Source organism: Clarias gariepinus, chromosome 27 (assembly GCF_024256425.1).
Source record: "Clarias gariepinus isolate MV-2021 ecotype Netherlands chromosome 27, CGAR_prim_01v2, whole genome shotgun sequence".
Taxonomy (NCBI): domain Eukaryota; kingdom Metazoa; phylum Chordata; class Actinopteri; order Siluriformes; family Clariidae; genus Clarias; species Clarias gariepinus.
This window is the reverse complement of record NC_071126.1, coordinates 20,920,500-20,933,243: the sequence shown is the minus strand read 5'-3', so window position 1 is coordinate 20,933,243 and position 12,744 is coordinate 20,920,500. Positions and strand designations below refer to the sequence as shown.

The following is a 12,744-nucleotide window of genomic DNA, read 5'->3' as shown; positions in this document are numbered from 1 at the left end:
CAGGTTAATTATTTAATCATTCATATCTAGCAAAGGGTGTGAGATTATACTTTAATGCCCATTATTTCTCTGTTGTTGTGACCTTTATGGTGGATAACAGGCCTCACACAGATAGAGCACAGTCTCTAGTAAAGTTTAAATAAATAGTCTCTCAACATTCTACATGATATTTTTAGAGACATTTTTTATTAATGAACTCCAGCTCTTTTGTGTTTTAGTCTAAGATTCTAACATAAAGACATTCAGACTGTTGAAGTGACCCAGAATAAGTCAGTGTGAGCTGCTGATTAAACACTCAGTCTCAGAAACTCAGAAACCACAATGTTATTTCTGTTCAACTGAAACAACTGCATGATGTGAGAGAGCGCTGCTGCAGTCAGTAACACTTCTACACATGTGTTAAGAGCGTTTTCACACTCGGCCTGAAGACTCGAGTCCACTCTCATGACTGCTTCTAGGTTTGTTTGGGGGCGGAGCTTATAATCACAGGTTTGTTTTCACACAGAGGAATTAATCCTGAGCCATGAGTCACTTACAAGGTCAATTCAATACATCACTTATGTGTACGCAACATGATGGAAGGCTCATCCTTTTAATTATATATTTATATATTTGTTTTTAATTTAGTTCCAGCACTCAAGCAGCATGTCATCAGGAATACGTGTAAACGAGGTGTAAGAATATTTTAGCCCAGCATGAGAAAGTCTGTTTTTATTTATCAATAAAGATCCACAACCTTAAACACGGTCTAAAATTTACTGTAAAACCCTTTATTTAATATTTCTAACTTAGACAAATGATTAGTGAAAGGTCCGTACTGAAACTGTACAGCGCCCCTCCCCTACAGCAGGATTCCACATTATTCCTCTTTGGGGTTGTTAGATCTGCTGACCTAAAAGCACTTCATTAAACTTCTTCTATCAGAGAGGTTCCAGCACACAGGACTGATAGAGCTCCAGTAGATCATATCTGTAAAGTCATGTGACTCATCACAGCATCAGAATAGACAAGAATTCACTGTGAGCTTCACATCTCATTACAGCTAATGGACCAATCAAATCAGTCCACAGCTTCAAAACATCCAATCAGGCGTGAGTCTGGACCTGGTTTTCTACTGAACACACAAGTTCATTACCTCACTATCACTTTGTCTAAACAGGAACGATGATCACACTCTTTGTGGCTCTTTACTCTCTGCTTTGTCTCTGCACAACTGGTGAGGAACATTTTAAACTTTTATTTAAAAATATTAATATTACATATGTAACTAATTTACTGACTTCATTAAACATTAAATATCAAATACTTTTTTTTAAATTTTCATTTATTGATTTTTTTTTTTCAGTAAAACCATCCGAATTCAAGCCGCTTCATATGAAAACAGTTAAACTAAGAGGAGATGCAATTTTGCAGTGTGACATTATTGGGGTCAAAAACAAAAATACTTTAGCTTGGTACAGACAGAGTTTTGGAAAATTGCCGCAGTTGTTGGCGAGATCATACAGGAACACTCTGGGCTACACATTTGTTGAGGGATTTAATGATAACCGCTTCAGTGTTACTGTAAATGACCAAAAGTTTGATCTCAACATTAACATCATGAGAGAAGATGATGGAGGAGAATATTTCTGTGGAGAAGTTGATGAAAATTCACTGAAATTCACATCTGGAACTCGTCTGCAGTTTGAAGGTAAACAGTTTTACTCTGATAACCTGCTAATTCCAGATCAACACTTTAACCAGAATTATGTGTACATGTGCATTAAATGTTGAATATTTCACATTATTCATATTTAGTATCATTTCTGTTTATTTGCTGCTTTTCCAATTTATTTGTAAAGGTGAAGAGATGAAACCCTGTCCTACACCTGGAACACTTAACAAGAACACACACTCTGTTACACACCAGGGTTCAAACAGCAGAGAGGGAAAAGGTCAGAGTTTTAATCAAATAAACTTACTTTCGTTTTTTTATTTAAGAAAATAGACTGATCAGATGCACCATGAAATATTTAACATTTGTTAAGTAAAATTTTTAAAATGTTAAAAACTTTAGTCATTTAAAGTAGTAACAGTTTATATTTATTTTAAAGGAAAAACTTCTGATATGAAGAATCTTCATGTGAAAACAGTAAAACATGGAGAAGATGTAACTATGGAGTGTAACATTAATGGGCTCAAAAACAAAAATACTTTTGCTTGGTACAGACAGAGTTTTGGAAACGTGCCTCAGGTTTTTGTAAGACAGTTCGAGCAGAGTTACACAGTTGTTGATGGATTTAATGATAGTCGCTTCAGTTTTACTGTAAAGGACCAAAAGTTTGATCTCAACATTAATGAAACAAGAGAAGATGATGGAGGAGAATATTTCTGTGGATATGTGGACGGAAGTACAGTAAAGTTCACATCTGGAACACGTCTGCAGTTTGAAGGTAAACAGTTTTACTCTGATAACCTGCTAATTCCAGATCAACACTTTAACCAGAATTATGTGTACATGTGCATTAAATGTTGAATTCTTCACATTATTCATATTTAGTATCATTTCTGTTTATTTGCTGCTTTTCCAATTTATTTGTAAAGGTGAAGAGATGAAACCCTGTCCTACACCTGGAACACTTAACAAGAACACACACTCTGTTACACACCAGGGTTCAAACAGCAGTGCTGGAGAAGGTCAGAGTTTTAATCTAATAAATTTCATTTCATTTCCTCAGTGTTGGACAATGTACAAAAATCCTGTACTTGACTAAAAGAACTGGCTTTTATTTTTTGTCAAATATTAAATGGTTATTGTGATTAATTATATCTCTAATGTTATATGATTATCTTTGTGATTATTCTCTTGTTCTCTTTGATGAATATAAATCAGTGTTTCATGTGTTTGGTGTGTAATAGATGGACTGAGACACTGGAGTGTTTGATAGTTTAGCAGAGGTTATGATCACAGCCAGTGGAAGCTGAATCTCAGTTGGTTAAAGTAGAACTCCACTCCACCTGCTAACTGTTTTAAAGTAAACATTTTATTTGTCACATACACAGTATGATAAGCAGTGAAATGCTTACGTGACCAGTGATGACCAAAAAAAAAAAAATTTTCAAATAAGAATATAAATTTACAAATATAGAAATATAGAAAGGGTGGCACGGTGCTGTAGTGGTTAGCACTGTCGCCCTGCACCTCCAGGGTCAGGGGTCAATTCCCTGCTGTGTGTGTGTTTCCTTGTTCTCCCTGTGCTTGGTGGGTTTCGTCTGTGTGCTCCGGTTTCCTCCCACAGTTAGAAGACCTGCAGCTTAGGCTAATTGGAATTCCCAAATTGCCCGTAGTGTGTGTGGGAGCGATGGATTGGCACCCTGTCCAGGGTGTACCCCGTCTCGTGCCCTAATTCTACCAGGACCCCCGCAACCCTGAATACAGGTTAAAGCGGTACAGACGATAAGTGACTTTTAGTCAAATAAGCTTCTTATCTCTTCTATGTCAGGATGTTCCACTGGTAAAATCTTTCTAAATAAATTTTGTTATATATTTATATATATTATGTAATAATTTAATAAAAGGTTAATAATTTTAAAGTGTTGCAGCTTTTGATATTTATTAAAAACATGTTTTCCATACAGGTTACAGCTGTACTGATCAGATGCGTGTGCTGTTCTGGCTCTCTGTTTCTAGAGTTGGAGTTCTTGTCTTCATTATTTTTCCAACAACGCTGATTGTTTACAAATTAAAATAAAAATGTTTATAAAATGGAAGAAATACTGATAGTCTGTTAGATTTAACTAAATCATATCACTATAAATAGGTGGATGTGTGTTCTCTATATATGATTTAATATATAATCTGGTGTTTACAATAGACTTAAAAATACAAGACTTCAGTGTGAACCTGCAGAATACCTGTGATTTATTTTTTCCCCTTTTTGACATTGATGTGCTTGAATATGTAACAAACATTCTAATATTCATCAAAGTGCAAATAGTGTTTCTTAAAAAACATACATTCCTCTGATAATATTTTCGTTGTTGTTTTAATGTTATTTCTGATTGGTGTATCTTACTGTAACTCTTTTCAGTTTAAATTAAGCAGCAGTATGATTTTGTGTCTTGGGTTTAACACTTCCATCTCTCACCCAAACTATTTAATATTTACTTGTTATATAAAGCAGAAGCTGTGCAAAGCATTTAGAGAGAAGACATCTCTGAAAAAAAAATTATAATTCAACTTTGAACAAAGTTTAAACATAAACTCTCTGAACCTAGATGATTATAAGTTGATAATGTGTACTTCGTGTAAAAAAAAAGTCATTTATATACTTTACTGCATCATCCAGACCCTGCTGAAAAAAAAACAGCATAGACCAGCATAGCTGGTGACCAGCTTGACCAGCAATGATACCACCATATGTTGTGTTTTGGTGCTGGTATGCTGGTGACATTATAGTGCCATGATGATGGTGCTGGTGGTTCCCAGCATGCCAGCACCAAAACACAACATATGCTGGTATCATTGCTGGTAAAGCTGGTGATATGCTGTTTTTTTTCCACCAGCATTAGCATAAGCAGGGTCACCAGGAAACCAGCACCAAAACACAACATATGCAGCCCATGCATCCCAAAATACCAACATTTGATGGTACTAGGCTGTTTAGCCTAACAATATGTTTGTATGGTACAAACGTCAGAATACATGCGAATATTACAATGCTTCTTCTGCTTCAGGTATGCTAGTAACTCCCTAGTAACAAGACAAAATTCAGGTTTTACAAGATGGTCATCCAATAACTCAGCTTTATTGGCCAATACAAACAGTATTAACAATGTGTAATATGTAACAATATATACAATATGCACATTTGTAACAATACGATAATTTAACGATGAACAGCAAACAAGTTTTATTATAAAAAAAAATAAAAATAACGAAAACAAAACATGAGACCAACCTCTTAGGGACACATTCACACTTGAAGTAGTTCTGACATGTCCTGACATTTCAGTATTTTTCTTACTTATAAACATATAAATGCCATCTCTTACCCCTAGTGCAATGTAAATGTCCAGGATTAAGGGGAAAAGGGACACAAATGATCTTATACACAGAAAGCACATTTATGGCATCCTGTAAATATGGCCGTGCAAACAGACATTCAGGGTAAACAGTACAGTGTGAACAGGAACGGTGCATTATGAAGACGTGTGTTCTGACTTTTACACCCTATACACAGTCATACATCTTTGTGCCTATTTTAAAAATCAGTTCTCGTTTAACTCAAGACATAAGTGAACATCGCGTAGTGGCATTTCTATGGTGTTTTTTTGCTCCTTACCATGAACTGATTTGCAATGAACACAGACCCTGAGACCAGCAGTGATAACATTCCTGGTATCTGAGGTCAGTCTATGTGCTGGTTGTGCGCAGTCACAAGTGAAGCCTTATTGTGTGGCCAACCACTTAAAAAAAATACAAGAGATCCATCCTGAATCCAGATCCCAGTCGTGCTCCAGGTTCCCATGCAGGCAGGAATCACAGAGTCTGTGTTTTCCATGACACAGTGATGGTCCGTCTGTATCTTCCCTGCTTGTTTGCATTTGGTCTCTATAAAGCAGGTGGCTGATCATTTTCACAATCACAACTGTTTGTAAAAAAGGGAAAAGCAAAATAAGCATGATAACAATAAAATTACTGTATATTATCATCAATAACTATTGACCCTGGATAAAGAAAACACAGGATTTTTAATGTTATACAACAATTTATACTTTTTGCATTACGATTTACATTTACACCCTAATATCACAAACATCTGTAAGCTACATAACTGAATAGCTGAATAACATATAGATAGCCGTGTCATAAGCTAACCTAAAACTGAACCAAATAGCTACCATCACATAAAGCTATCCAAAACAGGGTGAAATATATTATAATTATTTACACCACAGCTGATACTGACAACCATCTGTAATCTACATACTGTAGGGCATTATCTTAGTCACCGTGAGCTAACCTGTTTGTGCTAAGCTACATAAGGCAGTATGTTAGCATGATTTAGTAGTGTTATCTACATGCTATAAGGATTATATAAGATTTAATAACTCACCCATGGTTACAGCTGGCTGGATTCTCCTCCTTCGTTCTCTGTTGGAGTCTCAGTGTTGTTCTGAGGTAAATCTAAACTCCTCCCACAGATAAACTCCTCCCACTGTCCAGAACATTCTGTAGAGCTTCAGAAACCTGTACAGCGCATAACGTCTTCCACACGCGCAGAAAACTTATCGGATCTACTGTGTGTGTGTGTGTGTGTGTGTGTGTGTGTGTGTTTAGGGGCGTGGCCTTGTATGTAGATTACCCTGATTGTTTTCCTGTCATTAGTGCGTGGGCGTGTCCTGTCTCAGGTCATTATTAGTCAATAAAGTGTGTGGCAGAAAGACTGTATCTCTCCTTGGATTCATACGGATTACATAAACTGAGAATATTTATTTTTGATTAAAGTTGCTTCATTTAAAAGTAGACACTTCACGCTATATATATATATATATATATATATATATATATATAGATAGATAGATAGATAGATAGATATATGGACTGAGTTGCACTGACGCGTTGCAAAAAGATTTTTTCGGGAGACTGAGACATCAGAAAGCGCACCCTGTTTATTTTCTTTATTTTACAAAAGCACAATGTTTTATTGATATGTGATTGTACATTAACAAATAAACACCCTTTACAGATTCAAATGATGTATTACACCTTTGTGTATGATTAAAAATTATGGAGCATTTTAAGATATTTTCATGGTTACCATCAAAAAAATGCCAGTGGTCCCACCGCTGTATTTTGATTATTTTTGTCTTTTTTATGTAAATGCATTTAAAGATAACACTACACGGTCCATGTATTTACATCACACACTATTTTCAGTACTAGCTATTAAAATACAAGATAATGAGCTAAAATGATAAGCAATTTTAACTACCAAAACCTGTAAAGTAATTTTGCATGAGCTCTGTTCATGATACCAATTTCCCGTGTTCACCAACATTCTTAGAATAAAGCCAGATTTAGATTGACATCAAACATTACATATTTTACCCACTCATTCCTTCCTTTATCTAATAAAAGGGGTTTGTGAATGCTGATTACACCTTTAAAGTTATAAAGAATAATTAAACATACACATAGGAATAAAACATACTAAGTAAATATATGTATATGCGTTTTGCCCTACTGGCACACTTTAAAGATGTTTAAAATAGTGTTGATGCCGTATGCCTTTGTTCATTGAAAGGGATGTGCTCCAGAGTTCAGGAGAGTGTCCAGGTGTGACTTGGTCATTCTCCCCCCACCATGGGGTGAAGCTGTAAAACTGTCTGCTTTGTTTACCGGATTGCGGATTTACACTCTTGTTTTTGGGGTTTATTTCAAGGCACCTTGTGAAGTTTCCTGCAGCTCCGTTTCACACATGGGCCTTTATGATCGCGCATCAGATAAGATTACCGGGATGGGGACATGCAGGCGGGACAGGGGGTTCTGGAATGTGATCGCATTGACTCTCTCTTTCTTTGGGAGCCCTGTTCATCGCTACATAATAATAATCTGTTTATTGTTTGGTTCAAGAAATATAGGATCCTACTTAATGTCTAAATTCATTAAAGTGCAGTGATGTTTGCCTCAATTGTAGTTTGTGATTTAAAATCCTTAATTTATTAAACAATGCCAGGGTCATCTTATTTTCAGTTACGGGCAAACAGAAAGCAGTTGGAAGCAGGTAAAAGCAAAAAAATGTGTGTTCAAGGAAAACAATAATGTCTTCCTCTTATACTCTTCTATTATAAAACTAAGACATGCCTAAATATGCACAACAGTACGATTTGTCTTCACCAACCAATAAGACTAATCGCATCTAATCCTCAGCCAGAGTTTGAACTATAAAGCGCACAGTGCAGTCCCGTAGCAAGCGCATATGCAGTACGGTTAGCGTGCATTTAGAGCTGTGCTGTCACGAACTAAGCGGGATGATCAGAAGACTTAGCACTTAGCGGTTAGCCCTTTGTAGTATGGATGGTAAACCCAAACGCGGAAGCTAGCAAGTAGGCAGGATAACCACGCGATTTAATCTAAGGACTCTCACGAAAGGGGAGCAAGGGAAAAACACAAATTTAACCCGCGTCTATAAACACACACTCGAATCAGAAAGTAGACCCAAGAAAGTGAGTACTCACAAAATGGCAGACAGACGATCTGAACCGACATCGGGCGAACACAATGACTGAGTAATGTGAAGCACCATCTTGTCTCCTTTTATGCTTCCTGTTTTGCGACCGTACCACTTCCGGGTCCTAGTGCCGGTCGCAAAGCGGGTGTGTGTGACATGTGCACGCTGACCGAAATGACAGCTCATAAATAGTCACAGTAGCGGTTTATGTATGTCGTTATTGAGATACTCAGACAGGATGGAGTTCTATAACTCCCTTACAGACTTTATTATTGATAAAACGGTACATTTGCGACATATTAGAATTAAATCATGATGACATTTCATAGTCGGGTCAACAAAACTTGCCCAGTTGGAATAATCTAGAATGGGAAGATATATATATATATATATATATATATATATATATATATATATATATATATATATATATATATATAAGTTATTTAACTAGTTATTGTATTGTATCGGTATGCGGTGTTAATGGCATTGTCCTAAATGTGCGGTGTTTTCAAATGTTAACCGCTATACCGTTAGCATGCTATCTAGGTTAACCTGAAGTAGCCCACTGCTAGCATTCGATTCAGTTGTAAATGTATAGCCCAGTTTAACTATAGACCATATAAGTGCAAGTTGATGTCTTAATATGAGAGGTGTTAAGAAGCAAATAAAAAGATTTGGCTGTAAACGTCCTGTGTTTGTCTCTGTAGTCGTCCGTCAGCCCTTACATGAGAGAGAAGATCGAGAGGAGGGCTATGTTCCTCTCCAGTGTTCCTCTTATCACCTCAGAGCAGACTCTGGGAAAGGGGAAAAAGGAGAAGGTCAAGAGCTCAGCATTAGACCCTGAGGAGACTTTACTCCTGGTAGGAAACAGTTTTTCTCTTCCCTTTATTTTTATTCACTAAAAACTAATTTTAAGTTTGTGACAATGTTTTTAGTTATTCAGATTTGGCTGGGCGCTTAATACGATTTTTTGGGGGGTCAGTGTGGGGTTCTCAGAACACATTAATATTTTTGCTTAGTCAGTCTTAAACCTGTTTGTCTTCATGTGTCAAAAAGACGTCAAGAGGTTGACATCACTCTGTGGAACAAAGGTGTGGTTGGATTTCACTTGATAAAATATTACAGGATTATCTAAAATCTTACACAGTCTACCAATGGGCCACTTTTTTTAATGAATTCAATGGTTCTCATTTGGACAACAGAACACTTCTCTGAGATTTCTTCTTGATACTCATTTGCTTTATTTGTTGTCTTTTGTTAATAGAATCCGCAAAACCTCAAACTCCGCACATGACACTAAGGGGACCCTCCCAGCCCAACAAACAGCAGCTGTTATAGGTGAGTAAATTGAGTTAATATTTCAATAATATTTGGTCATTCCACATATAATCAACCAAAAGTTTCAGGCCACTGCCTCAGAAAAAAAGGTTAAAAATAAACTTAGGGAGAAATCCCAAATAGTCTGAATCTCTAAACCAATGCCCAAAGCCAGAGTCATCAAATTCACATCTGATATCTTAATTAATTAACAGGGTTGCTATCAACAACAGCAAACTCACGCCATTTTTTAGCAACAGTTTAGGACATAATGACGGAAACAGATAGTTTCTTAATAAAACATGTAAGGTTGAGGATATTTGGAATGATTCCATTTTAATTATTCAAATGTGTTTTCTACACAACTCTTAATGGAACAAGAACACTGTAAAAAAATGTTGAGAGAACTCAAATTTTCTAGGCAACATGATGCAAGAGATGTTTTAGTTTTCTCACCTTCTGATTACTGTTGTTGACTTTACAAAGGTTTTCAAGTTTAAACAAGTTTAAAAGTAAAGTTAAACCAACTTGTAGATTTTTGTTCACTGTACAATATTCTAAAAAGAGCAACAAAGAAATGTTTGCTTTAATGATGTGAAGTTCTACCTTAAACAGATTATTTTTATCAAGTTATTATAACCTAAATTATGCAAAGTATGTTAGATGTTATTGCATTTAAATAGAAATTTACAAATACATTTCTCCTAAAAAATGACTACAAAATCAGTCAGCTGAAACCTTGTTTACCCACATGGAAAGAACCTATATGAGAATTTATGCGCATATATGAAACCTATATGCAGTATATATGCACATATATCCTCACCTATATGAGGATATATGCGCATATATGAAGGCCTATATGCAGTATATATGCGCATTTATCCTCACCTATATGGTGATATATGCGCATATATGAAGCCTATATGCAGTATATATGATAATATATATGCTGCATATAGGCAAAATTGAGGTGCATATATGTGCATATAGAGGCCATATAGGTCTCCTGTATTGCTTCTTTATATCCACATATAAGCCCTATATGTACATACAAGATATGTCTCCTATACAGTATAGCTCATGGCAGGATCTGGTCATTTTAGCTCATATCTCACTTTCATACATACTGTCATACATAATGTGCTCATATTTTCTATTATCAAGGCAATAACTAAGAACTAAGTAAATAAAAAAAAGCAAAAAACTTATGTGCAAACACGTGAAATTGGTATCACATGTAATTGGCATGTTATGGAATTTAACTATAGTTATACACATTTTAGAATTTCTGTCGCATTATCTGCTAATGACCCGAGGCAGGACACGCCCACACGCCAATCACACGGAAATCAGTCCGGCTAATTTACATACTAGGCCACGCCCCCGGACATTGGCATAAAAAACACACACACAAAGACAGGCTTGAGTTTACACACAGATTCAGTTTTCTGCACGTTTGGAAGATGACAAGGAAACTCTTCAGAATGTTCTGGAAAGTGGGAGGAGTTTACATTTACCTCAGAAGAAGACTGTGTGGCTCTGACGATGAACGGGAGCATTTTGAAGAGAGAATCCAGGGGGACACACTGGGTTAGTTATTAAGTCTTATATAACTCTTATTCTGATAATATTAAACTAATATTAGTAAATATTTTCCTCACTTCAGCTAGCTCTTGTCAGCTTGTGTGACACATTGGCTTTCAATGCCATTTACATAGTTTAGGTAAATCATGCTAACATGCTGCCTTTCTGTATGTAGCACAAACATGATATTTCCCGGTGGCTAAGCTAATGCCTTATGGAGTTTACAGATGTTTATAAATGTTCTAATGTATTTCCCCTTGTTTTGGATAGCTTTAGATTATGGTTGCTAATATGTATTTGGCTCTGTTTTGGTTAGCTTATAACACTGTTTCATATCGTTATCATTAATCTGCATTTATACATAAAATTCTATTAACTATTGGGAGGCTAAGCAAGAATCAGTATGAAACATGAAAAAGTTTTTAAAAGTTGCCAATAAATTAATATTGTGATGTGAAATTATTTTTCAGATTGAAAGGGCTCTGGGGTGTTTTGCCAGGCAGAAGCGTGGAGAGCAGCCCGCCTTGCCACCTCTGCTACTGCCATGGTGCGGAATCTGCTGCTGGGCACCTTCGACTTGGAGAGTCGGAGCTGCAACCTGAATGGTACAAAACATGTTCCTAATCTCTTCTGTCCTTGAAAAAAAAAAAGACAGTCATGTTCTGTGGAATAAATTATGTTTGTGTGCAGGCCATCGCTTTTTTACTTGCCATTTTTGTATTTTCTTGAACCTCAAGAAAACGTGATGTGTATATAAAAAAAACTCTTGCTTTCTCCACCTTCATTTTACCCCCTTTAATAATAATTTTTAAATATTACTTTAAGGTGAAAAGCCAACCAGAGGGGATGGGGAGCAGCTGGTCGCGTTTATTAGGCATTGGAGACTGGATAAGGTAGGGCACCCATTATTGTTACTGTATCTGCTTGGGACCTATATACTAATTCATCGCTTGCTCACTTCTTAATTCTACCTTTCCTTTAAAGCCACATTTCTGGGGTATTGCGCTATAAGGTGTGTAGTCCTCTACTTTGTAGAACATACAGTGTTATAATAGCAGTGTTATAATAGCAAATAGCCTTGTGGCACTAATTGTTGTCGTCTGAAGTTTTAATAAATAATCATTTATTATTATCATACTGTCTTATTATTTTTGTCTTTTCTAGATGCTACATTGAAGAAGTGGCCGGCAGCCACCCGAGAGCAGACAGGCAGATCTATCAATTCAAAGCTCACGAAGCTGAGAAGGTCCTCAATATATATATATATATGTTTTCTTCCTGTTGAGTTTTTTTGTCTTATTTTTGTTTTTGTACTATATTTTTGTTCTTTTACTATTTGATTGTTCTTAAAAAAAATAATAATAATAATTTCTAAATTTTGGGCTTTTATTTATGTTGTCTAACAGCTATGGATTTTAATAATTTTACTTATATCTAGGTAAAAATATAGGTGCATATATGCACATAGGTACATGTATGCATGTATATATAGGTACATATATGCACATATATATGTACACATATACAGTGGTGTAAAAAAACTATTTGCCCCCTTCCTGATTTCTTATTCTTTTGCATGTTTGTCACACTTAAATGTTTCTGCTCATCAAAAACCGTTAAC

General features: G+C 35.9%; 1 protein-coding gene and 1 long non-coding RNA gene across 2 annotated transcripts; both read left to right on the top strand.

Annotated features, from left to right (window-relative positions):
• The first annotated feature begins 1,599 nt into the window (after positions 1 to 1,599).
• LOC128514918 (uncharacterized) lies at positions 1,600 to 3,870 on the top strand. The gene is made up of 4 exons (XM_053488835.1): positions 1,600 to 1,690; positions 2,094 to 2,432; positions 2,584 to 2,676; positions 3,619 to 3,870. Exons 1-4 carry the CDS (start codon positions 1,600 to 1,602, stop codon positions 3,729 to 3,731), a joined length of 636 nt encoding a protein of 211 aa, XP_053344810.1. The 3' UTR covers positions 3,732 to 3,870.
• Positions 3,871 to 11,535: 7,665 nt separating this feature from the next.
• LOC128514883 (uncharacterized) lies at positions 11,536 to 12,366 on the top strand. Its single transcript, XR_008356574.1, has 3 exons — positions 11,536 to 11,728; positions 11,949 to 12,016; positions 12,288 to 12,366. It is a non-coding gene; the product is annotated as an uncharacterized LOC128514883 (long non-coding RNA).
• The last annotated feature ends 378 nt before the right edge of the window (positions 12,367 to 12,744 follow it).

Excerpts from the sequence above, each read along its gene's own strand:
- LOC128514918 (XM_053488835.1), top strand. The coding sequence starts at position 1,600 with ATGAGAGAAGATGATGGAGGAGAATATTTCTGTGGAGAAGTTGATGAA. Across the intron at positions 1,691-2,093 it reads AACTCGTCTGCAGTTTGAAG|GAAAAACTTCTGATATGAAG; the intron begins GTAAACAGTTTT and ends TTTATTTTAAAG. Across the intron at positions 2,433-2,583 it reads AACACGTCTGCAGTTTGAAG|GTGAAGAGATGAAACCCTGT; the intron begins GTAAACAGTTTT and ends TTATTTGTAAAG.